This window comes from Oryzias latipes, chromosome 13 (genome assembly GCF_053564925.1).
Source record: "Oryzias latipes strain Hd-rR chromosome 13, Olatipes_Hd-rR_3.1".
Taxonomy (NCBI): Eukaryota; Metazoa; Chordata; class Actinopteri; order Beloniformes; family Adrianichthyidae; genus Oryzias; species Oryzias latipes.
The window spans coordinates 11,731,500-11,754,718 of NC_136249.1; the positions used below are offsets into that span (position 1 = coordinate 11,731,500).

Consider the following 23,219-nt stretch of genomic DNA (forward strand, 5'->3'; position numbering starts at 1 on the left):
GAAAGTACTAAAAAGCATTATTAAAAAGGAAAGTTTTTAGGCCTTTTTTAAATGTGCCAAGGCTTTGTGGGGCTCTGAGGGATTGTGGAAGATTGTACCAGAGTCGAGGGGCAGCAGCCTGAAAGGCTATGTCTCCCATAGTGGTTAGCCTGGTCCTTGGCTGATGAAAGCAGTGTGTGAAATTGGAACGGAGGAGTCGTGAAGTGGCTTGCGGGAAAAGGAGCTCACCTAGGTAGGCAGGGGCAGTTCCATGGACACATTGGTAGGTGAGGAGACAGAGTTTCTATTGAATTCTGGAACGAATGGGTAACCAGTGAAGTGACTGAAGGACAGGAGTGATGTGGTCATATTTGCGTCAGGACCCTAGCAGCGCAGTTTTGGATGTGCTGGAGCTTTTCTAAGTTTGTCTAAGAGAAAAAAAATAGAAAATATTTAGTAAATATAAATGGAAAAACTGAAATGTCTCCTTTTGATGTGTTCTCGGTTGATTTATTGTGTAGAGTGTGTTATTTGAAGCAATCTGCATCATCTTACACCAATTTGCAGAAATATTGCAATCCAATTAACACTTTGTTAACAGTTTCTTTACACTTACTGAGTCAAAAGAAAATACAGTTTAAAAATACTGGCAGGCTGTCCTGCCATGAACCCGGGAAGAAATTCTTTTGGTTTGTGGGAATTTGAATGTGAGCGCATGCGGAAGCTAGCCTGAATTTGTTCCAAGAATCTTTGGCAGGACACTATCAGCACAGGAAAAAAAAAACAAAAAAACAAAAACAAGCTGTAACTGAAAAGACATTTCCTGCCATGCTCCTGTGCTACATGGCTGACATCATCCCAAAACCTTAAAAATTCCCTTTAATAATCCTGTTGTATTAAAGCTGCAATGTCTAAAAAAAAAAGCAAAGATACCTTTAACAAACACACAGAATATATATATTTTAATGGAAAGGCTTTTATGTTGAAAGAATCCATACAGATGGTGTTACTGCTTCTCCTCGTATGTACATTCACAACAGTGCTGCAGATCTTTTTTAGCGCTCCTTTATGCTCCACGTCTATAGCTATGGTAACTTGCCCTAGTTACATCATCCCCCTCTGCTCACCTGTAAAAGTCCCAGATGGAGCTTAATCAACCAGCCAAATATGATAAGGCATAACAATTCATCTGCAGTGAATAAATTCTATGTGTGTGTAAAAATGTCTCAATACTGTCTCGATGAGATGTCTTACTAAGATTTATTCCATGTAGGAAAGGTGTGTGTTTTTCTGCAATAAAATAGTGAGCATATATAATAAGAGTGCGACCGTAAACTGCAATTGCACCAGACGAAAGAAAGAAACTGTGTTTGCAGGAGAAACAGTAACTCCTTTGAGAAAAGAAAAAAAAAAGAGGCTTCGTTTTCACAACAGTAAAGCAGCTGAACAGAAAGGTGCAGTGTGTGGATTTGGAACCTCAGGTCCCTTTTGCTAATTCAAAGCATTTACTAGAGAATATTTACAACTTTCTCTGTGGGCATCTGTATCCAAGAATTTAAAGCTTACAGTATAAAAAAACTGAAACTTATACACACACAAAGGCTATGTTGCCAAAAGTGTTTGTTTACTCTACACACATATGAACTTTCCTGACTTCCATGGTCTTGGGTTGCGCTGACTAATATTAGATGAAAAGGTTTGGATCGCAGTCTTGCTCCATGCCTTTTCATGGACTGTACACCAGAATGAAGTCACGTTGGAACAGGAAGGGACCGTCCCCTATGTGAAGCCTTTTTAACATTAAATCCATACCCTCAACGTCAGACTGTCTAGCTGCCAAACCCAACACTTATCCATCAGATTGCCGGATAATGAAGTAGAAAACTGGACCTTCTAGAGCAGGGCTGCCCAATCCCGGTCCTTGAAATCTACCACCCTGCTTGCTTTCGCTGCTTTCTACTGATTAGCAGACTCAACACCAAAAGAGCCATTTGGGACTATTTGTTCCTCACCAAAACCCAACCTGAGCCCCACAGTCTTACCTACCCTCTAAAAAAATGTATATTTTTGCTAAAAGTGAAATACTTTACTTTGAAAAAGGGCCATATTAATTATTTTTCAAATTAAGCATCCCTTTCACAAGCCTAAAATGTCCTTTTCTCTTGTTATACCTTTCGTTTCCTTGATGTATCTTTATCCTCGTTCTACCACTGCTAACCTGAATATGTGTGGTCAGCTTTTTCCAATCCTAAACAAAGCTTACAGAAGATCGAACATTCTACCTTTCATTCTACAGAAATCTGCTGGTTGTTTGCAGAAAGCCCATTGGTTTAGTGTAATGCCAGCAGTGGTGTATAAAACTTTACACCGCTTATTTTACTGTTATACAAGTACCTCAGTCATAAATGTATACACTCTAACCAAAATTACAGTTTTTCTCAGTCGCTTTAGTACAATTCTCAGATCAGAATGAAATTCTCAAAACTATTTGTTCATTCTTCACGTCATGATGTCACTTGTGCACATCATATAAGCAGTTTCTCACTTCTTTGAACAAGTTGCAATTGCTTTGGTACATCCATGCAAATGATTATGTACAATTCTCTGCTCTTTGCTACATTATCAATTGTTTATGTCATGTTGATCAAAATGTATTATATAGTTCACTGTGCAATAGTCTTACTCCTCAAAACTCCTAGTCATTAGTTCATCGTATAAGTCATTAACGGCAAATTAGTTGACCAAGTTGTCATAATGTGACAAACATATTTCGCTGCATTTCAAGAGAGGATATTCGCTGTGATGTGGATGAGAATTTGTGTCCTAACATACAGGAACGACAAGAGGTGTAGGAAGACCACACCAATTCCTACTGCACTGCCTGGACTGTTGTACAGAATATTGTCCTTTTTTTTCCCTTTGTGTTACTGTTTGCAGTGGGTTTTTTCTATGTTGGTATGACATGATCTGTCAACAAATTACAATATGAACAATAAAAGTGTAAATGTGAATCTTGTCCAGTCTATTGCAATCAAACAAAAAAGGTGTAACTTATATTTTACAATAATTGTCATCAAAACTTTAGCTATAGTTTACATCAGAACCTCCCGCTAAAGTACAGTTATTTTGACAACATGACTAAGTCATTTGACTGTCTTGTTCGTAGACAATGACACAAGGACTTGACATTCTGATGGCACTGACATGTTCAATGACATAAAGACTTAGTTTTCAGAGATGAACTAAAGATTTTGAGCAAGTTACAGGCTTTTGCAAGAAATCCATAGTGTTTTGCTGTTTGTACAAATTGTTATGAGAAATGCACACACATATTTGCAAACTTCAATTCTGATCTGAGAATTGTACTAAAGTGACTGAGAAAAATTGTAAAACTGTACTGATTAAGTGACACTTTTGGAGGGGTTGCAGTCCTCCAAAATTCTGACTGATTTAACACCTGATCCACGTAATCAGCAGAAAGGTGTGCAGGCAGGGTGGTAGACCTTGAGGACTAGATTTGGGCAGAGAAAGCCTCTCCAAAGCTCTAGAGTTCAGGGGTGACATGCTTTGCATATCAGAACACATCGCCTTAATTTGGTGATCACCAATTCCACCAAGCTCTCCAGGCGCCTGCAGACAAAAAGCTCTGCAGGAATCGACTCGGATAGAAAGAATGGCAACCTCTGCTTGCAACGTGGCTCAGAATCTACTGCTCTGTGGGTTAACATCACTTGGTTATATTCTGGCTGATGGTTGATTGTAGAACATTGTCATAGTGGAAATTTCCATGATTTTGTGCACCTGTGAAGTGATTGGAACACCTGAATCAAACACCTGGATGGAGGATCGAACACCTTTGGCAATATATTGTAATTACAAAGATGTTTATATTTAATTCATCATATAATATTTGGTTATATCATCTTGTCAAGAGTATAAAACACAGTTAGAGATGGTGGTAGAGAATAGGTAGCTTTTGTGATGCCAGGATCTAATTGGCTGACAGGGAGCGCCCTGGTCATTGGGTTAAATGGAGTCAAAGTAGCTGTCATAGGGCTCCACGACCTCAGGGGTCATCACTCTGCCCATGAAGAGGACCGAGCCTGGAGAGACATGCACAGACACGTTTACACATTGAAGGTGACACACAGGGTAAGAGGCACAGTCAGGTGAGACACTTAACCCTTGTGCTATCCTAGGCATTCTAGCATTGGGAGTTGGGTCATCTGGAACCACTAGACAGTGGGCTGAACCTTTTTTCTTCAATGATTTGTGATCTTCACTGGTGTCCATGGATTACATGAAATCTTTCCACCTTTATCCACCTTTGTCATGGTAGGGAGAACACGTCAATGTAAGGGTGGGGTCATCTAAGATAGCACAAGGGTTAAATCTGTTTTTTTCCAGGAACCAAAACTGGCTTACCTGTCCTTCTGTTCCTGATGACAAAGAAGAACGGGTGATCGGCCATGACTTGTGGGTATAACACCAAAGTCCTGGTCAGGGCAATCATTCCTGGTCATAGAAAATGCAAAAGACAATTCTGATAAGTTCTCATGAAAAGAGAAAAATCAGAGTTTTATTTTTATTTTTTAGGAAAAGTGAAGCACCTGAGCCAACAGCTCCCTCTGCCCCCTCCTCGGTCACCTCCAGATAAGCTTTCTGCACAGCCTTTCCGATGTACAGGTCCTTCCCATCTGGAAATGAACACTATACTGTCACTTTTTATTTAAAAAAAAACATTTCATTTGAATATTTGGTAGATACAAAGAAATGGCTTTTGGTGTCTTGACAGAAATAGTTGTATTTCTGTCAGACAACTCTTGCAGTAAGAAATATTTATTTCCACATACTTAATATTCACATTCTTTAAGTTGGCATTGACATCTTTCGTTTTGGCATAAGGCTCCGTTCAATTCCATAATATAATTTTCCATAAAACTTTCGGGTAACAAAACCCCCTTAACGGAGCCCACAGGTGGAAGCCGGGGAGGAGGGAGGGGCGACGAATGAGCGCTGAAGGTAAGAAAGAGAATGAACAACTGCGCACCTGGGCTTAAATAGGACGCTGAGCAGGTGAGTTAATTGACTGAACCGCCCTATGAGTAACCTGTAAAACACTGCCGAGTGTGCCTTCCAGAAATTGCGACGTTTTGATTTCCTGCTACAGCGCCATCACAGTAGGTTGAAACATGCTTTCCGCTGTACTACTACAACACGTACTACATCAATCCTCCACATGGGAATTAAAGACCCCCATTACTTCACTCTGTCTGTTATAGCCATGTACAAGATTAGATCTGCCCCAGAGTGAGAGGATTGATTTAAATGGATTAACAAATGTCAGACTGCAAAAGTGCTCCCCAAACCAAACACTGATGTCCTCAACAGGACATTGTTCGGACATATCTGTTTACACAATCTTTTCATAGAGAGAACCATCTTAAATCGGCATTTTTTCTACTTGTAGAGGGTCATTTCACTGAAATAATTCTTGTTAATGTTTAATTTTTTTTTGTACACACTTCTTGCTTTGGATCTTAATTATTCCATTTTATTTTGGTCGCACTGTATTTTCACAGTTCTCAGGTGTCTTTCTCTGGAACTATTTTTAAAGGATGATGTGACAGCTCCGACCTGCCCACACAGTGCCAGTTACCTTGGTTACCTCAGAAGGTACTGAAAGCTACTGCTTGCTGCCAAGAAGAGAATTAAGTGCTGTACAGGTTTTTCTTTTCTATTTATACATGCTTATATTGGTCTATTATCTGGCAAACGTCAAGCGTTCCCACTTGTGTTAGGACCTGTAGGGATCCGTCTCACCTGTCATGGCGGAGAGATCAGCATCAGTGGTGAAAATACTCTTGATTCCCAGCTCCTGCAGAGTGTCCCTCAGATCCATCTTCTGGTCCACCTTAAACCTTAAGGAGGATCGTGTAGTTGAGACAAAGCAAAGATCATGTAGCAGATCACGATTTTCGATCATAACAAACATTTAACTTCGGTGAACTCCGATCAATCAAAGGTCATCACCAACATTAACGTAGACAGCGTTAAGGCATTGCACAGGCAGTCACACGAAAATCTCCTGAAGCTAAATGATGCCACAAATGTTTAAAGTAAAATGCAAAAAAAAATCCAACTAAATTTAGATGTATAGGAATGTGGAAAGCTAAACAACATTTAATCTCTTTTGCTACTTTCCCTACAGTTAACTCAAAAAGGACTGCATCACTGAAAAAGTTGCCTTTTTTATGTTTGAACTAATCTTTTCCTTTCTGTCTTTTAAGAAACCAACTGGGGAAAAAGAGGCCTGTCTCGTAAATGCGTTGCTCCCCCAGCTTGCCAAATGTCCCTGAATCTGAAAGAGCTAATCTCCTAAAAAATGAGCAGTTCATTCTAAAAGCTGGAAGCAAAAATATCTGCTTTTGGACTGATTTAGTGAACTTCCTTCCTCCTGCATGCATTTCTCCATGGAGTGAGCTGCTGGGTGTTTGTGTTCATGATTGAAGATGGGTTGCACCTGGCTGCTGCTGCTGCATGCCAACCCGTCATCAATGAATTATCAGGCCATCTGAAAGCTTTCCGCAAATCTGTCCACATCTACTGCAATAAACCAAAAACCTCTACATCTTTAATTTGCCTCAAAGTTCTTTAACTGCTAGTTCATCTTAAAGTCAGCTTGCACTGCTTTGCTAACTCTGTTTTAGCGTCAAGGATTCATCCGGTCCTGCATTTTCCCTGCATCTCCATCAAAGTCTCCCCGTTTACTGGCTGCTAGGCTACAGACACACTGGACATGCGATGCATGTTCAAGCACGCGCTAAAAGCAGGCCCTTGAACATACATGAAGGCCGTGGTGTTCACAGTGGACAAGCAGGGAGGGGCTTCTTTTTCTACTGACTAGCGCATGTCAGCCACCTACAGTTGGGATCTGGTGAATCTTGCTCCAGGCTTTTTCTTTCAAACGGGAGAGTTTTGAATGCGGAAGCCGTAATCTCGCATTTACGTGTGTTTACATAGAGTTTTCATTAGAAGTGGCCGCATGAACGCGTGTTGCCGGGGCGGTGTGAACTTAGCTTTAGACTAAATGACACACAACTGTCGTTTCTAAAGCACCTCGTGATTAAATTACACAAACTCTCAGCAGACGCAAGGCTAGATTAAGCATGACACTATTTCAAAGCCCGGAAATGTTTGAATGTCTACAGTAAGATCTTGCTAAGAGAGCTTTTTAAAGGATAAACTAAAAGACAGGAAGAAAAAAAAATGAATTATAAACTTTCCAGCGCAGTAACCCCTCTGGAATGAAAACTGCTTCTCATGCAACAGTGCATTTTGGAGAACGTGTAAAGACAGCTCAAACGCTGTGAGGCTGATGCTTTCTACCGTTTTTGGAACAGTCTAAAATTTAAAAGGTTTGGCATATGACCTAAAACGGGCAACCTATAAACAGTAAGCTGTATTTTTGATTGACATGAACATCTCGGGGTGAGTGTGGGGAGGGTTTCTAATGTACCAATTGAGAGACAATTGGTATATTGAGAGAACGTTGTAGTTGCAGGAAGCAAGTTAAATGATCCAAGGTCGGTAACTATGACATGTAGTCCTGCATATGTTGCCTACAATCCTTAAAGAAGAGCAATTTCATTGTACTCAGATTCGTTGCATCGACAATCAAGGCAATTCTGTTCAATAGCTGCTGTGTTTTAAGTGTGATTAGCGGTTTTACGATCAACTTATGGTGCTTGTTAAACAAAAGCACGGGAGACACATTCCTGCCAGAAATATCCAAAAACCTATTTTTGCTTCCATCATCTTAAGTAATGCAAAAAACCAAAAACCGTAACATTTTAGAAGCATTTGAGATGCAGAAACTGACAGTAAATGATCTAATGCAGATAAATCATGCACGGAAGGTTTCTTTTTCTTTTTCTACCAGATAAAGGATATAAGATAAAGTGTATTTCTATTTTTTTCATGGTAAAAATAAAGCATGGGGCAAAGCAGACCACCTGTTTTAATGTGTCCTCCCACCTGGGTAAGTAGATTTCCACCTTCTGTGGCTTGACATTGTTAGCCCATTCCTCCAGCAGAGGAGCCTTGATGATGGGCTCCAGCGAGGCCAGTGGCACCTCCTGGCGTGGCAGCACAATCATCATGGACATGTCCTCTCCTTCATAGGGCATTTCCAAGACTTGGTACACACCACCAGCTTCCTGCGAGCCATCGCTGAACTCACCTGAGAGAGATCACACGCGCACCGCTGCATTAAAAGGTGAGGAGAAACGTGCTCAAATGGGTGAGGATGGGGGTTTTGGTTTATCTATTGATGAACCACTAACCTGGGGCCTCAGTTAAACATCACTTGGTTTAACATTAAAGGATTTGGTTAGAAGTAGAGCAAAAAAAAAAGAATTTACTCTGTGTAAAATCCACATTTTGGTTCTAGGTTTTGGCACGCTATGCTGTCTACAACCTTTAGCTGGATCTTTAACAAGCTTCTGTCTAAACAAATGAAAACATGTAACTACACTTAAACCCCAGATGATCATAAATATTCAATATTTTTCCATCCTTTAATTCTTTACTCATATGAACTGAAACATCGCTTTTTTTTTTTACATTTCTCATCACTGACAGAGGAACACAGTGTGCTCTGTGACTGATTCCTGCCCTTATGCCTCCTCATCCTCACTGCGCTCTGGCGGAGTTCACCAAAAGCTTAACAAGCAAAACTGCCGTTATTTGATGTTTTCGCGCGACAAGATCCATCAGCAACTTGAAAAGAGTTCAATTAAAAAGAAGACTGACAACTGCAGCATCTATTCATGAATGTAATTATATTTTATTCAGGGAGCAACACAAACTCATGAGCTGCAAGAAACAGGAATGATTGAACTATCTGAATCCTTCAGATATTTTATTTCTTCAGATACTTTCTTCACCACTTTGGATGTTTACTTGCATTTCTTTGAGATCTGCAACTACGAATTATTTTGGTTGTTGCCTTACCCATCTGTTTTTTTTTTGGTTTTGATTTTTGTTGAACAGTCAAGAACAACTGACTGTTTTTTGCTGGTAGACAAGAACGTGTTACAGCAGAAAACCTGTCCCTTTTAGATTTATCTTTATGGTGATTTGGAGTTTATTTTTTAGTTTTGTAAAGATTGTGCCTGCATTTTGACTTACAAAACCCCCCAAATGTCTCATGTTTTTCATGCGTTTTGCACCTCCTGTCCCCTTGGTGGCAGCAGCCACGTTTAATAGTTTCTCCTGTCTGCAGGAAGTCCTGCTTTATTTCCTCTTAAAGTTTTCAATGTGCACAAATGTATCCTTGTTAAATGGATTAAAGAGCATGGCTACAACAACATAACTCATTAGCCTTTTTAACTTGGCAACTTTCTGCTGCCAAAAAGGCTTTAAAGTCCCACTCCGATCCACTTTTGATCTGTTGTAAAAGCGTTCCCAGTGGTGGTCGTGATTATGCCGTTTTTTGCCCAAATAAAAAAATGTGTAGTTTGTCTAGGGACACAGTTCATTAGAAATGTATCTCTGGGTTGTAGGCTGGACAGTTGGCACGGAGACACCCCCCCCCCCCCTTCCCCTCCCTGTTGCTGAGAGCATGGGGCAGGGAGCTTGTGGTCCGCCCCCAAGTATTTTCTACATCCCAAATAAGATCTCTTTTACAAACTGCAATTTTTCATCTGTTCCCTATTCACAATTTGAATAAAGAAATACGCAGAAATGCAATTTTGAGCTAAATGTTGTTCATATGTGTCCTCCAACATCAGAAAAATGCCACAAAAAATGCTTAAAACACTATTTTCATCATGCATTGTGGCCAGTTACGATTTTTTTATTTAATACCTCAAGCATTAAACATACATGCAGAAAAAGAGTCATTTAATTGTGTTGATCAATTATATACTAGGTCATTAGTAGTCAATAATAGTCATAGTCGATAATCTGGTTTTACTGGAATTATCAGGATTTATTTGGATTACAACATCGATCCAACTTCTATTCTAACACAAACTCCTTTATGGAAGAGAATGGAGTCACCAATTGACCTGTGAACCATGTTTTTGCGGGAGGTAACCGCAGTGCCAGGAGAAAACCCAAGAAACACCAGGAGAACATGAAAACTCCACACAGAAAAATCTCAACTTGGATTCAAACCCAGCCCTTCTTCATGTAAAGTGCTAACCGATACACCACTGTGCCACCCCCTGTGACCATCCTAATTCATGCAGCTCTGACTGATGTGTTTCGGTGATTAAGACAATGTCAGTTGTAAACTGACCTTTTATTTTTTTTTAAAATGTAAAAAAATATTGTTCGCTGTTTTTACTGCTATATTTTAAGATATAGAAATAATCCATGAAAAGATGAATGAATGACAATGCTTTACCAGAACAAAGAAGACATCTTAAGGATCACACAGCATTGGATTGTTCTGTAATAGCGGCTAATGAAAGATAAGTTAGCAGGAAAAGATGGAGCATTTAGTGGGAACTGTAGCAGCTCCATCAAAAAAGAGCTGATGAAGCTCCACAAGCTGCCTTTTAGCAAAGCATGACTGTGCTTCAGGAATCAGAGAGGAACCCCCCCCCCCAACCCCAACGGACCTGTCCCCGTTTCGCAGTTCTCTACCACAAAGGTCCACACATGCACCGGCTGTGCTCGCCGCACAAACGCACACATGTACACATGTCTCAGTCCTTGATCGCAGGCAGGAATATGAAAGAGTGACCAGGGAAAAACACACATAAGCTGTGTGTTGCAGCTGCAGAACACACACACACACGTAAACAAAGACCGACCGAGCACAGGGGGAATTCATATTGACTTCACAGACGGTGTAGACGTGCAGCGTAACTAACTTTAAAAGTATTTTTGCTATAGGTTTATTGCTAAGTTCACACCAAACTCAATTCAAGCGTTAAATCCGTGTTCTCCATCTTTCATCTGATGTGCGTCAAATGTCATGCTCGTCCAAAAATGTGTTTACAAAATTGACAATGCTGATGCGTGTGGGAGGAGCTATTGTCAAACGCTTTTAGCCTCATCTCTACATGGAAGCAGTGACTGTATATCTGTATCCCATTTACAAAGCATAGAAGTCATGGATGATGCTGTGGAGATGCTGCTTATTTATTATAAAGAGTTCTATAAAAGCATTTGTAACCACGTCTCCATGTCTGGGTTCATTGGATCATTTTGAGATTCTCCCAGTATGGTGAGCTTCACTGTCTACTGCAGGAGCTGCATCTGAATGATGGTCACTTTCAGCGCTACTTCCTTCTTTCTGAGACCCAGTTTGATGACTTGCTGTCAACCGAGGAAGAAAAAAATAAAAAAATAAAATTAGAGAACGTTTTATTATCGTCGTTTTATTATTTCTCCTCCTAAGTTTAGGAGGAGAAACATCAGTTTCTCGTCCATGTTGGTTTTGGACTCCATCCGTTGATCCTGTCATCAACACGCTATGCGCCAAAGCTGAGTCCCTGATTGGTTGACGTCACATCTTTGCCAAAATTTACATATTTGAACTCTGAAAACATCGCACCACAACACTCAAAACAGGCTGCTGCCAGACAGCAGTGCGCGCCCCACCCTCAAAACCTGCCACAGAACCTTCGATCACGTCTGTACATTGACTCAATATTGAAAATGGACTGATGGGTGAATCCTGTTTGGTGGGAAAGTAACTTAATTTAGTTCAAAAAGCTGTTTACAACTTAACTTAACAAAAACCTTTACACAAAGAATTAAAAATAGATTTGAAATGAACACATTAAAAAATGATTAAATCTGAACATTTTGTGTTAAAAGTTAACAAATAAAACCAGAATAACTTTGAGAAGTATTTTCAGATAAAAGAGCCTTCATTCACAGACTGACCGTAGTAGAAATCTCCCTGCTGATACATCATGAGGGTCTGAACTTCAGAGCCGTCATCTCTGCTGAAGGAGAAGGTCCTGGTGTTCTCTGGTCTGAACTGGTTCTTCCAGGAGCCCCGAAAGTAAATGGCGTTCACCAGCGTCAGGCGCGTCACGCTGCTGAAGTCCTCGGCTGACAGCAGAGACCTGATTTTACCTGGAAGGCGAGACTGCTGGTGAGTTTGTTCATTCCCTGCTCTCCTCCCATTTGCCCACCTCTCTGACTCACTCTCTGTGTGGTTTTCCACCCAGCTGTTGATCTGATCGGCAACTGCCGTGGAGTCGCTGAAGTCCACCGTCTCCGCCTCGGCTCGGAAGTATTTCTTCACCAGGTGCAGGAACTCCGGGTTAAAGGAGACGCCTTCCTGCAGGAAGAGGCTGTTTGCGCATCGGATCACGTGGTGGGTGTCGTCATCCAGAAGAGCTGCTGTGAGGTTCTGGAGCAGAGAGAACTCCACGCCTGGAGAACAGCACAACATTCACTGATAACCCTTAAGTAAACAACTGCAACGTTTGCATTTCTTTACTTTTCCAATAAAATATGAAGATTTTTTTTATCTATTTACCATTAGATCAATGTAAACAACACCAACAAAAGTAAGAACAAAAATACATCAGCTAATTCATTAAAATGACATCTGCTTGATGGTCATTTCTTGAATATTGTGTGAAAAAAATTATGAACAAAATAGATTTAAAAATAGTTTTCACACATTTTTAAACAAGAAAAAGGGCAAGAAAAGTGATATGAAGGAAAAATTGGAAGTCTGAGCTACATAGCTCAATGCAGCTATAATCAAGTATCATGCTGCTGTTGTTGTTGCTTCCTTCTTCAGACACTTCTCTCTGATGTTTGCAAATCTATATGTTCTTCCTACCAGGAAGCAGGCTGCTGAATCCCACAGTCTGTCGTATCTCTTCCAGTGAGGCCCCTCTGGCTCCCAGCTCCACCATGCCCAGGGAAAGCGCCACACTCAGAGGCGAAAAAATGATGTTTTCCTGACCCCCCTCCGCCTGCAGTTGGTGGTACAGTCTGAAGGAGAACTCTGATGTAGTGTCCTCTGGAATGTCCGCCGCCCGGCAACCGTAGCCCGGCAACAGGATGGAGAGGAGGAGAAGCGGGGCCAGAACGTCCAACCTCAACATTTTAGAAGAGCTGAAATGTAAAAGAAATATATATATAAAGAGAACAGGGAAAAGATAAAAGTTGGAAAGATGGATAGATGAGGTGGAGGCTTCAGGAAAGTGGATAATGTGAGCGGGGGACGGGCAGGAAAACAGATGGATGAAGAGCAGGCCAAATGAAAGGAAAAGATGTGTAGAGAGAAGAAGAAAATAAGAACAAAGAGGCTAAACAAAAAAGAAAGTGAGAAAGTAGGAATACAGATGAAAAGAACGTTGCATAAAATTATTAATGGTCTTACAGATTCAGTTCTTAAGGATAAAACGGAAGGGCATGACTGCATGTTAACATGAAGGAGTTTCTCATAAACAGCTTTTCAAAAGTTTGTTTCAACCTTTGACCTCTCTGCACCAAGAGAAATGGGTTTTGAGAAGAATCTTCTACACCCTACAAATACTGACTTGGTCATCTCTCAAAATGTTTCAGAAAGTTTCCTTTTGCCATTCAGGCATTCTAATATTAAAAAACAAACAAGAAAGATGATCAAAAAACTGATAATATTTCAAATGTTCTTGTCATTAACTTTTCCTTGTTGTCTATGTGTTAGACGCCTCATTCTTACCTAACAATGAACCTGCAACCCTTCGAAACCTGTGACTGCTGCAACATTGTTATGGGGGAGGGGGGGGATGATAATCATAAAGAAAAGAAAAAACAGTGATATATGATACAAATACAGAGAAAGATGTTGATGAATGAGTAACCCAACACATTTGTTTGTTTTTTGCCACTGCGCTGCTGGCATTAAAGCCTGTAAAATGATCCAATTATCAGTCCCACAGCGCGCTGGAATCTGCTGGCTAATGGGATGTGTGAGATGGCAGGTGACTGTACTGTGGACAACAATGGGCAGCGGCCAGAAAAATCAGCGTGCTGTCATTTTCTCTGTTGTGTGGAGAACAAAATCTCTTCCCACACAGAACGGGCTCAGCTCGGTGCATTTCAGGGGACGTGTCATTTCTAAAAATGATGCATCATTTCCCTTATTGTCAATATGTCCCATGCAAAGGCTTTTTATTAAGATCCATTGCGAGTGTTTTCAATGCCTGGTACAGATTAGTCCTGTGAGCTTCAGACCCCCCCTGGATTAAAAACCCATCAGTGGTTTACAGTGCATTGGTGCTGCACTTGGAATCCACTGCAAATATGTTGCAATCAATAGTATATTTATCTGACCATAAGGCACATTGGGTTATAGGGCAGAATTAAGGAAACAACACAGTCATAAAATATGGTATGACCACACTACCCATAATACCTAGAGGAGTCAAGGGGCAGGTGATTGGTCAGAGCGGCTAATGGGAAGTTTTGCTAGTTAACCACACTGTAACCATACTTCTACTTTTTCCATTCATGAAGTAACAGCACAGTATGTATTATTCTGGCAGGCTGCTGACTACTACGGTACCCATAACACTACAATAATCCATCAAGTGGTGCAGCTTCATAGTTTACCATAGTTGTACTAAAATGTTTTCACAGATTCTTGAGTGCTGTGAACCACGGCAAATTCCAGGTCAGTAAGCACAATCACCACTCATACATATGGTGTTTGTTGTTAGTTTGTTTCAAAAATTAAAGTATTTTGAATACATTTTAGGATCCAAGAAATCCAGTAGTATGTGACTGAAGATCCAATGACTGCAAGCATGCCAGAGAAGAACATTGTCTGCAAAAGCTCCGATTTGATTCAAACCTTAAAGACCCACTTTGATCCTCTTTAGACCTTTTTTCAAGTTATTCCAGTTTTAAATTACAATTTGTTTCTGAGTTGTGGGCTGGACTGAGTAAGCCCGCCTCCCCCTTCCCTTTGCTGTCACTCTAGAGCAGTGTTTTTCAACCTTTTTTGAGCCACGGCACACTTTAACGTTGACAAAAATCCCGCGGCACACCAGCATCCAAAAAAATTGATAAATAAAAAAAAAGAAAAAGCTCAGTCTGTATTGATCTACAGCCGCTCTGCAATCTCACATGCATTTTTGTGATAATTGTTGCAGAAAACGCTGGAAGCTGTGGCTGTTTTTTCTAAAAGTATTTGTGACAGTATATGTAAATGACAGTATATGTATTAAAAATTAAGTCAAAAGATTCAAAAAACTGTTTGATGTGTGTTCGTTGTTTTAAGACGTTAAGAGAAGAGACTCATTGTGCGCTAAGACAGTCACTTTACTGCATCATGGGAGATGTAGTGCCCGTAATCCGCCGACAGCAGAAAGACCAGCGTCTTTGAGCTTCATGGTTTTGTTTACTTGTTCCAGTCTGATACCAGATTCTGTGTAAAGCTACACCGCTAAAGACGAGCTTTAGCTGGTATTTCTGTTGGAACAGAGAGACTTTTTTGCGCTAAATCGAAACAAGGAAGTGAATACTTTAACCACTTCTGATTGGTCAGACTGATGACATGTGATTAAGCCTTCAAGAATGATTGGTGGAGAAAGTTAAAGGGGCGGGACTTTTCCTTACACAGTTATAGCTGCAGCTAAATCGCGGTATCCCGTTATTCTTATCAAAATGTCTTAAATAGAATCATATAAACACAAAGAAAAAATAATTTTATGATATTTCATATTCTTAACTTCTCAGTGTTTTATCAGGGCCTGTTTGGATGAACAAAGAGCTGATTTTCTGGAGATGGTAATTGCTTTTAGATCAGTTAATGAGGGCAATTTCTCACGGCACACTTGACCATCTCCCACGGCACACTAGTGTGCCGCGGCACACTGGTTGAAAAACACTGCTCTAGAGAATAAATTAGATTCATTGATGAATTGGTTGATTGATGGATATGCCTTTATTTTCCTTGCCCACTTGGACAATGACATTTTTAGTAGTGGAAAAAAAAAATCAAACAAAGCAGAAAATAAAAACATGTCAATATGTTATGCATTCTCTTGCTAGCAATTTGAATAAGAAGTACTCAGAAATGCAATTTTATGCTTGATTTTCTTCATACCTGTCCTCTATCGTCAGAAAAATGCCACAAGAACACGTATCAAACACCATTTCATTGGAGTGGGCCTTTTAAGGGTTTTAGTAGAAAAATGAATATGCACATAGTTATGTTGGATATACCAAACATCTTCTTCCACTTTCGGCTTCTCCCATCAGGGGTCGCCACAGCGAACAAGTCGCATGGTAAATTTGGCAATGTTTTACGCCGGATGCCCTTCCTGACGCAACCTTCTCAAACCGGGCTTGGAACCGGCAGAGGTAGAGAAGGGAACAGGGAGCAGCCCGGAGTCGAACCCGGGTTTCACGGATATACCAAACATACCAGATCAAAATGTGGCAAAAAACCTGAACTACTTTTTACAGGTTTTATAAAAGCGGGTGCATCAGTAACCATCTACATGTAGTCAGACATGCCTGGATGTCCTTATATGTCAAGCTGCTGGTCAGATGTGGGATAAAGAGGGAAAGACAACACAGCCAAGAGAAAGAAGAAGGCGCCTTGCAGCCATGTAAACACAGGTAATGTTTCTGACCTTTTTGTGGGAGCTGAACTTTTTAAAGACAGCCAGCCCTGTTTTCTGTAAGAAAAGACCCAGTGAGCAGAGTTCCACATTTCCATGTGTGCAAGCAGGTGTAGACAGACTGCAGCATCATGGCCGGCTGGCTTTTCCTTTGTATTTGTATTTGTGGTGCAACGTCAGCAAGGGGCCGGTTAATAACTATGCGAAAAACCTGAGGTCTGCTCAGAATTCCTCCCAGAATACCTTGCAGGTACCCAAGGAACCCAAAACCCAACTATGAAATGCCCCAAAAGGACAGAACTTGTCAGAAGATCTCCTGTTGTTGAAGTCACGTCATTTTTAATCCTGACAGTTTGATTACTTTAAACTCATTGGCCTCAAAAGGCAGCCTTTCATAGCCTTGATTGCGAAACGCAGCAGATTAGCAGTTGACATTTTGATAGTCAAAACATGATGTCATCCAATGCCGCTACACACAGCTAATCCTTACTGCCATTTAAACTGGACACCTTGAGACGGCCGGCATTAGAAGCCCCCTTCATTTACGCACCAAGAGCAAACTCTTTCATGTTCTATACAGGTGTACAAAAGCAGTGTTACTGTGGCAGCAATGATACTTTGTACCCATCAAAACATACCCCAATACTTTCAGGAAATTACCTCTAAGCTTTTAAAGATAAAATTTCATGACAGAGTTAAATAATGAGTGGAGTAAATTTTATTTTAGACATTTTTATTCAGTGTTCAGCTCGGGGCCCCAGGTGATCGCCTACTTTTGCCTGATGATTATTTTTTGTTTTGCCATTTTTTTCATGAATCGCAAGTCATATTGATCACTAAAATCACACATTGCAGGTTTCCCTCATATCGTGCAGGCGGGTATCTCACGACGAGTCAAAACGCTTTAATCTCTATGGAAAAACAGGCAGATGAAAGAATGCTTCCAGGCCAAAAGCAAACTCCCTCACTGCCCCTCTTACACTCTTGAGCACTTCCTAAAGTTCGAAAAATTCTGTGAAAATGCTACTTCGCCATGGTTTTTTCCCTCTAAGAAAAACCTCCAGGGACTGATGCTCATGATAATATCTGGCCTCGGATGTGTTTTTTTCTTTTTTTGCAAACGGGTGCTCTTACAGAAGGAAGGGAATCTCGGCATGACTGTGAATGCGTTTGACTTACCAGGGGCTTTGCGGCACAGGGATAATGGATTCTGATTATCATTCATGAGTTTTCCCTTAGAAGAACCATAGAGGCCATTCTTAATTTGGATTTGAACTGAGTCAAATATGAAAGGAACACACGCACATCCCTACTGAAGATGATTAAACTTGCATAAAACCTACATTATCGGCCTTAAATCCCTCCTGTCTCTGAGTGCGGTTAAAGCCCTCTGCAGTCGTACTCGTCTTTTGCAAGGATCCGGGTGATGCACGGTGATTAGCAGCACCTTTTTATTTTCATAAGCTTTTAAGTCTTCCCCCATTAAAGACTTCTGTTCACAAGTTATGTTGTAGCAGTGAACAATTTGCAGCTTTCTGTTTGCACGCCAATACAGATACAGTCAAATATATATTTCTATATCAAACTTTAATAGCATTGCAAAACAGGCAAAAAAGGAAGAGGTGAGCCCCTGTGGTGGCTGGAAATTTTTCCAACAGAGCGCAATAAAATGGATGTAATTCTTTCACTTTCTATAAATAAATCAAGCTAACTTACTGTATGCTATATTTATGGAGAGAAATTAGACTCAGTCGGATTTGTGCGTGCGTAATTCTTGATTTGTGCGTAAATTAGGATTTGTGTATGCATATTCTTGCTTTGTGCGTGCGTAAATTTTTCCTTCCGGAAAAATCAAAGGCAGTCAGACTGAGAGAGTCACGGGAAGAATGGCGGCCCATCTCGGTGGTCATCGCCCCGAAGTAAGTAGCCTCTATGTTCAACACTAACATTTACTGTCTTCATGTATTGATTGAGTCATTGTCTGGATACGTTTAGAAGGGAAGGCTGATAGCGAAAATTCTAATGACCGAGCATTCCTTTGGTATTTAAACGCAGCACTTACGGACAAATTTGTGAGACGAGAAAACAGTCTCACGGTAGTTCTGTGCGTAACTTTGGCTTCGTGTGTGCGTAACAAGGGATTCGTGCGTGTTTTTTAAAGATGTGTGTGTGTAAGTAGTTTCAAACTGTTGTAATCTTAATTTGTGCATACGTAAATTGCATTTTGTATTTTTTCATTTTATATTTTTCTAATTTATACACAAAACGTATTATGTGAGTAACAAATCACGCACAAATCCAAATTTATCACAAATCCTAATTTACGCTCGCACAAAGCAAGAATATGCATACACAAATCCTAATTTACGCACAAATGAAGAATTGCGCACGCACAAATCCGACTGAGTCTAATTTCTCTCCATATATATTGGTTTAATTTGTTTGATGATTATGTTATTTTCATATTAAAATGTATTAAAATATTGTTGGTGATGGTATCAAGACTCGCAATTTGCGATATTAGTGATCAATATTGCGTTGAGGATATAACTTGCGATACATGAAAAAATAGCAAAACAATTAAATGCATAATTTATATTACACTACAACAGTTTAATTTAAATAAGAGTCAACAGAACTTAAGTTAGACTACAAATGACCTTTGTCTCCCTAATAGGCGAACATCTGACATAAAAGGGTCCATCTGATTGGTCAAATGCATACATTGATTTATTTGATTTGTTAAATACTTCAATGTGCCATAAGATTGGCTGAGGACATTTCAGGTAACCATTTATTGAAATTTGCACTCGCTTTTGCAATATACATATTGCGATGACAATAACTTTGCGATTTATTGAGCTAACCTAACTTAGAGTTTTCATTGGTGACTTACAAAGTATTTCTTGTGGCACACAACTTCCATTTTTTTACAGTTGTATCCAAAAAAAACAAAGAAATGTGGCCATAAAGATACAAATCCAGGGTACATTTTAAGCATTGAAACAAGTGTTTAACGTCTCGGTCAGGATTGAAGTTTGTCCGAAATGAAGAAATAAAAAAAAAATGGAGCAGTAAGCAGTTTAAGCCTCTGTAATAGTCTGAGTTCCATCATTTACTCACAAGTTATTCTTAAAGTTTCTATGCTATCCTTTTTAAACTTTTAAGTGTATTATAAATGGTAAATGGCGTATACTTATATAGCACTTTCTACCTTCTTTCGAAGGCCCAAAGCGCTTTACAGTCACAGTCCCATTCACCCATGCACACACACACATCCACACACACATCCACACACTGATGGCGGCTCCGCTGCCAAACACTGGCGCCAACCTCCCACCAGAGGCAAGGTGGGGTTCAGTGTCTTGCCCAAAGACACTTTGACACATGGGCGTGCAAGGCGGGAATCGAACCTGCAATCTTACGATCATGGGTTGACCGCCCTACCGCTGCACCACGGCCGCCCACTATGTTCATTCCTCAATAAAAACATCCCAAAAGTGGTATTTTGATCCGTTCCCATGTTTCAGAGTATTCTGAGTATATAAAAGCCCCTCCCTATTCACGAAAAACGAGCGGCTTCTCACATTGTGACGTAGATAAGTGAGAACAGCTCCTTCTAGGAAGAGTCTGCACTGCCAGCAGCGCCCCTAGGCTAACACACACGCACACACTTTCTCCACAGACCTAGCAGTGATCAGAAAAACGCTTTCCTTTAATGTGCACAGTATATGAACATCCATCTTTGCATATGTCCGTATGTTGTTTGTTTTCGTGTTGCCGAGGCCGGTTCTAGGATGATGTCATGAAATGGGCGGCACCCACATGGAGCGAAAGCCGATGCCTCAGAGATCGAAGTAGGAAAATGAGCTGCGAAAACAACTCATTTTATGTTAAAAAAAATCTTTCTTTAGTGTGCCAAAGGAATATGCCATCATACATATAAATATAGTTTATTCTGAAAAGTTTAAGTAGAAGCATGATATAGGTCCTTTAAGGTAACGTATTTAATTTCTATTTTAAAACAATCAATCTGACAAAAAAAACGTTAATTTCTTCATTCATCCAGACCTAAAAATTGACTCAAAACTGGCTCTATCACTACTTTTTGAAAATAAATTTAAAAAATAAGTATTTTCCCCTTTCAGACAAAACACAGACACCAGTAGGAAGCAAACTGGAACGCAGGATGGAGCTGAAAGAAAAATGACCATCATGAGGACTTTATAGGAAGCAGGGAAAGAATGGAAGTTGTTAAAGCCAGAGGTCATGCAGAGAAAAGTCACTCTGCTTTTTCTCTGGATAAAATGCTAATTTGCATTTGCCTGCATTGTTTGAAAAAAAAAAACTTTTGTGTACTCACTATATTCCCATTGGAGCTTTCTAAATAAAATGTTTCCTTTTTTCCTGATTAGTACCTCATGGAGGTGCAAATTATCCCAGCAGGCAACAAAACTCCTCCCTTTAGCTGCACAGGGAGGAGCTGCAAAATACAAAACTTCCCATCTTAAAAGAAAAAAATCCCTATTCAGGAAACAAGAAAAAGGTTTCAAATATTCCAGTTCATGGAGGTTTTCATCTTGTGACCTTTGCCATTAAAAGGGCAGTTTTTTATGTTGTATATTTACTTAAAATGAGGAGTTAGCCTTGTTCTTACAATTTAACATAAAAATTCAAAATCAAAAAATGTGCTGATCGGAGGTTTTGCATTTTGGCTATCGAAATATAGAAATGATCCCATTCTAGGAACTATGAACACTTATAAGTTTGTTTGCACTTAGTTTTTTTTAATTCCAGATCCGACTTTTTTCTCCCCAACTGTTGAGTTTTTTTCCTTTTCTTTCTACAACCTTATTTTATGGTTTTCTCCATGATCCTTTTTTAGATATAAAAAAAAGGTGTAATATTGCAGCATTGGAGTAAAATGTGAAAAAAAACAAGTAGCTTGACTGTGGAGCAGGTGAGTAAAAAGGATTTGGTTTGTTCAGAATAAAATATCAGTATTTCATGTGTTAAATATTGGGGCTAAGATTATCCCTTTTAGCATCTCTGCGTTGTGTGAAAAGCTTATTTAGGATCCATACCTGTGCTAATCCCTGTTTTTTTCTTCTTCGGTCAAATCAGTAAAAAATAAAAACGTATCCAGTGCTCAAGTGCATGATCTACTAACTAATTACTGAATGCAATGATTGCCGGTCCCTGGAGAAAGCTCACACACACACACACACACTCACACACTCACACATAAACATGCTCTCAACCTGAAGGCACCAGAAAGAACAAGCTATCAACAGAGATGAAGAGATTTGGCTGCATATGGGATTAATTCATTGGGATTAGGATTTAAAAGGTTGAGCCAACTCTAACAGCAACCATAAACCTAAATGAGGATTTAGGAGATTATCGTTTTGGTGGCAAAGATGAACAGATGAGAAGCAAACTGAGATCATGAGATTTTTTTTAGATAAAATAAATAAATAAATGATATTAAAAAATGTAATTAATATGTGATTCGAAAATGATTTCTTTTAACATACAAACACCTGTTTGAGACATGTCAATAAATCAGAAAAGCATGTTTCATCATGAAAAACTCCTCAACAAATACTAGTCTGTTGGTCTGCAAAGGTGTTTGTCTGGATATCTGAGCACTAAACTCCTGTCATTATGATGTAAGGAAGGTTAAGGATTAAAGCGGCCCGCACATTCCCTTAATGCCTTCATCATGTCAAGGACAGGACTCGGTGAAAAACAACAGAAGCATCATCATCATCATCAATCCCCGATCATCAGAATCCATCGGCGGTGGCTGCTGAGAACACATGGGCTCTGATTAACGTGACTGCTGCTCTGCATCCCCACTTGTTACCCCAATCGCAGCCCACACATGCTGATTACAATATCGTAATCTCTTAATTGTAATTCATTAAAAGCCCTATCACCTACTCACGTTATACCTTCCTAAAATTCAGTTTCTCAGAATTCTACAGGAAAAAATGTATTTTATTTCTCTCTCACTGTATGAATCAAAAGAGACATTCTTAATCATATAAATGTATCAAAGGTTTCTTACTGATGAAGGCGAAAGGTAAAGCTGCACGGATGGATGAAGAAGTGCGGTTTCTCTCTGCTTCTCCCATCCGCAGTTTACTGCTTAATTTACCGCAGGCCACGCCCTCCTCACTGTGATTGGTCAAAACGAAGGGGATCAAAGAGGGAAGACGTGGGATGAGATGTCTCACTGCTGCGTCACCCCGCTTCGTTTTGCTCCTGTTCGGTTTACCTCCACCCAGAGTTTACAGTTTAATGCCACTTTCAAGAAACCAAGTTAGATGTGACACACGAGGAAACGCGGCAAAGGAAGATTTTTGTAACGATTGGAATCCTATTTTAGAGGTAGGAACAGTTTGTGTTGTCCTGGTTGCACTTTACGCTAGCAATGGTTCTGTGATCTGAGGTTCGAGAGTCACATGAGGCTCTTTTCCCCCTCCATAGTGGCGCTCTGGCTAAAGAGAAAAATACAATGATAATAGTTTTTAGAAGTAAGGGCTCCTTAATTAGCATTGATTTAGTTTAAATTAGTTAAGTTTATAAATGTATGGCATTCATCTCTGCTGACCTCAAGAGTATGGTGGCCCT

The 23,219-nt window shown here is 40.0% G+C and overlaps 2 protein-coding genes across 2 annotated transcripts in view; one reads left to right on the forward strand and one right to left on the reverse strand.

Annotated features, from left to right (window-relative positions):
* Nucleotides 1-467: 467 nt before the first annotated feature.
* On the reverse strand, nt 468-22,794 carry serpini1 (serpin peptidase inhibitor, clade I (neuroserpin), member 1). The gene is made up of 9 exons (XM_011482849.3): nt 22,654-22,794; nt 12,803-13,080; nt 12,154-12,384; nt 11,887-12,081; nt 8,017-8,221; nt 5,803-5,900; nt 4,590-4,676; nt 4,405-4,494; nt 468-4,082 (listed from the first exon to the last, which is right to left on the reverse strand). Exons 2-9 carry the CDS (start codon nt 13,068-13,070, stop codon nt 4,006-4,008), a joined length of 1,251 nt encoding a protein of 416 aa, XP_011481151.1. The 5' UTR covers nt 13,071-13,080; nt 22,654-22,794; the 3' UTR covers nt 468-4,005.
* Nucleotides 22,795-22,820: 26 nt separating this feature from the next.
* LOC101165086 (cilia- and flagella-associated protein 337) overlaps nt 22,821-23,219 on the forward strand; it is a 30,954-nt gene continuing 30,555 nt past the window's right edge. The window contains exon 1 of the mRNA XM_078929619.1: nt 22,821-22,976. The gene's annotated coding sequence lies outside the window, so the exon portion shown is untranslated. The remainder of the gene's footprint in view (nt 22,977-23,219) is intronic.

Coding starts and splice junctions, on each gene's coding strand:
- serpini1 (XM_011482849.3), bottom strand. CDS start 13,070: ATGTTGAGGTTGGACGTTCTGGCCCCGCTTCTCCTCCTCTCCATCCTG. Junction 12,385..12,802: donor ATTCAGCAGCCTGCTTCCTG/GTAGGAAGAACA, acceptor GCTGTTCTCCAG/GCGTGGAGTTCTCTCTGCTC. Junction 4,083..4,404: donor CATCAGGAACAGAAGGACAG/GTAAGCCAGTTT, acceptor ATGTCTCTCCAG/GCTCGGTCCTCTTCATGGGC.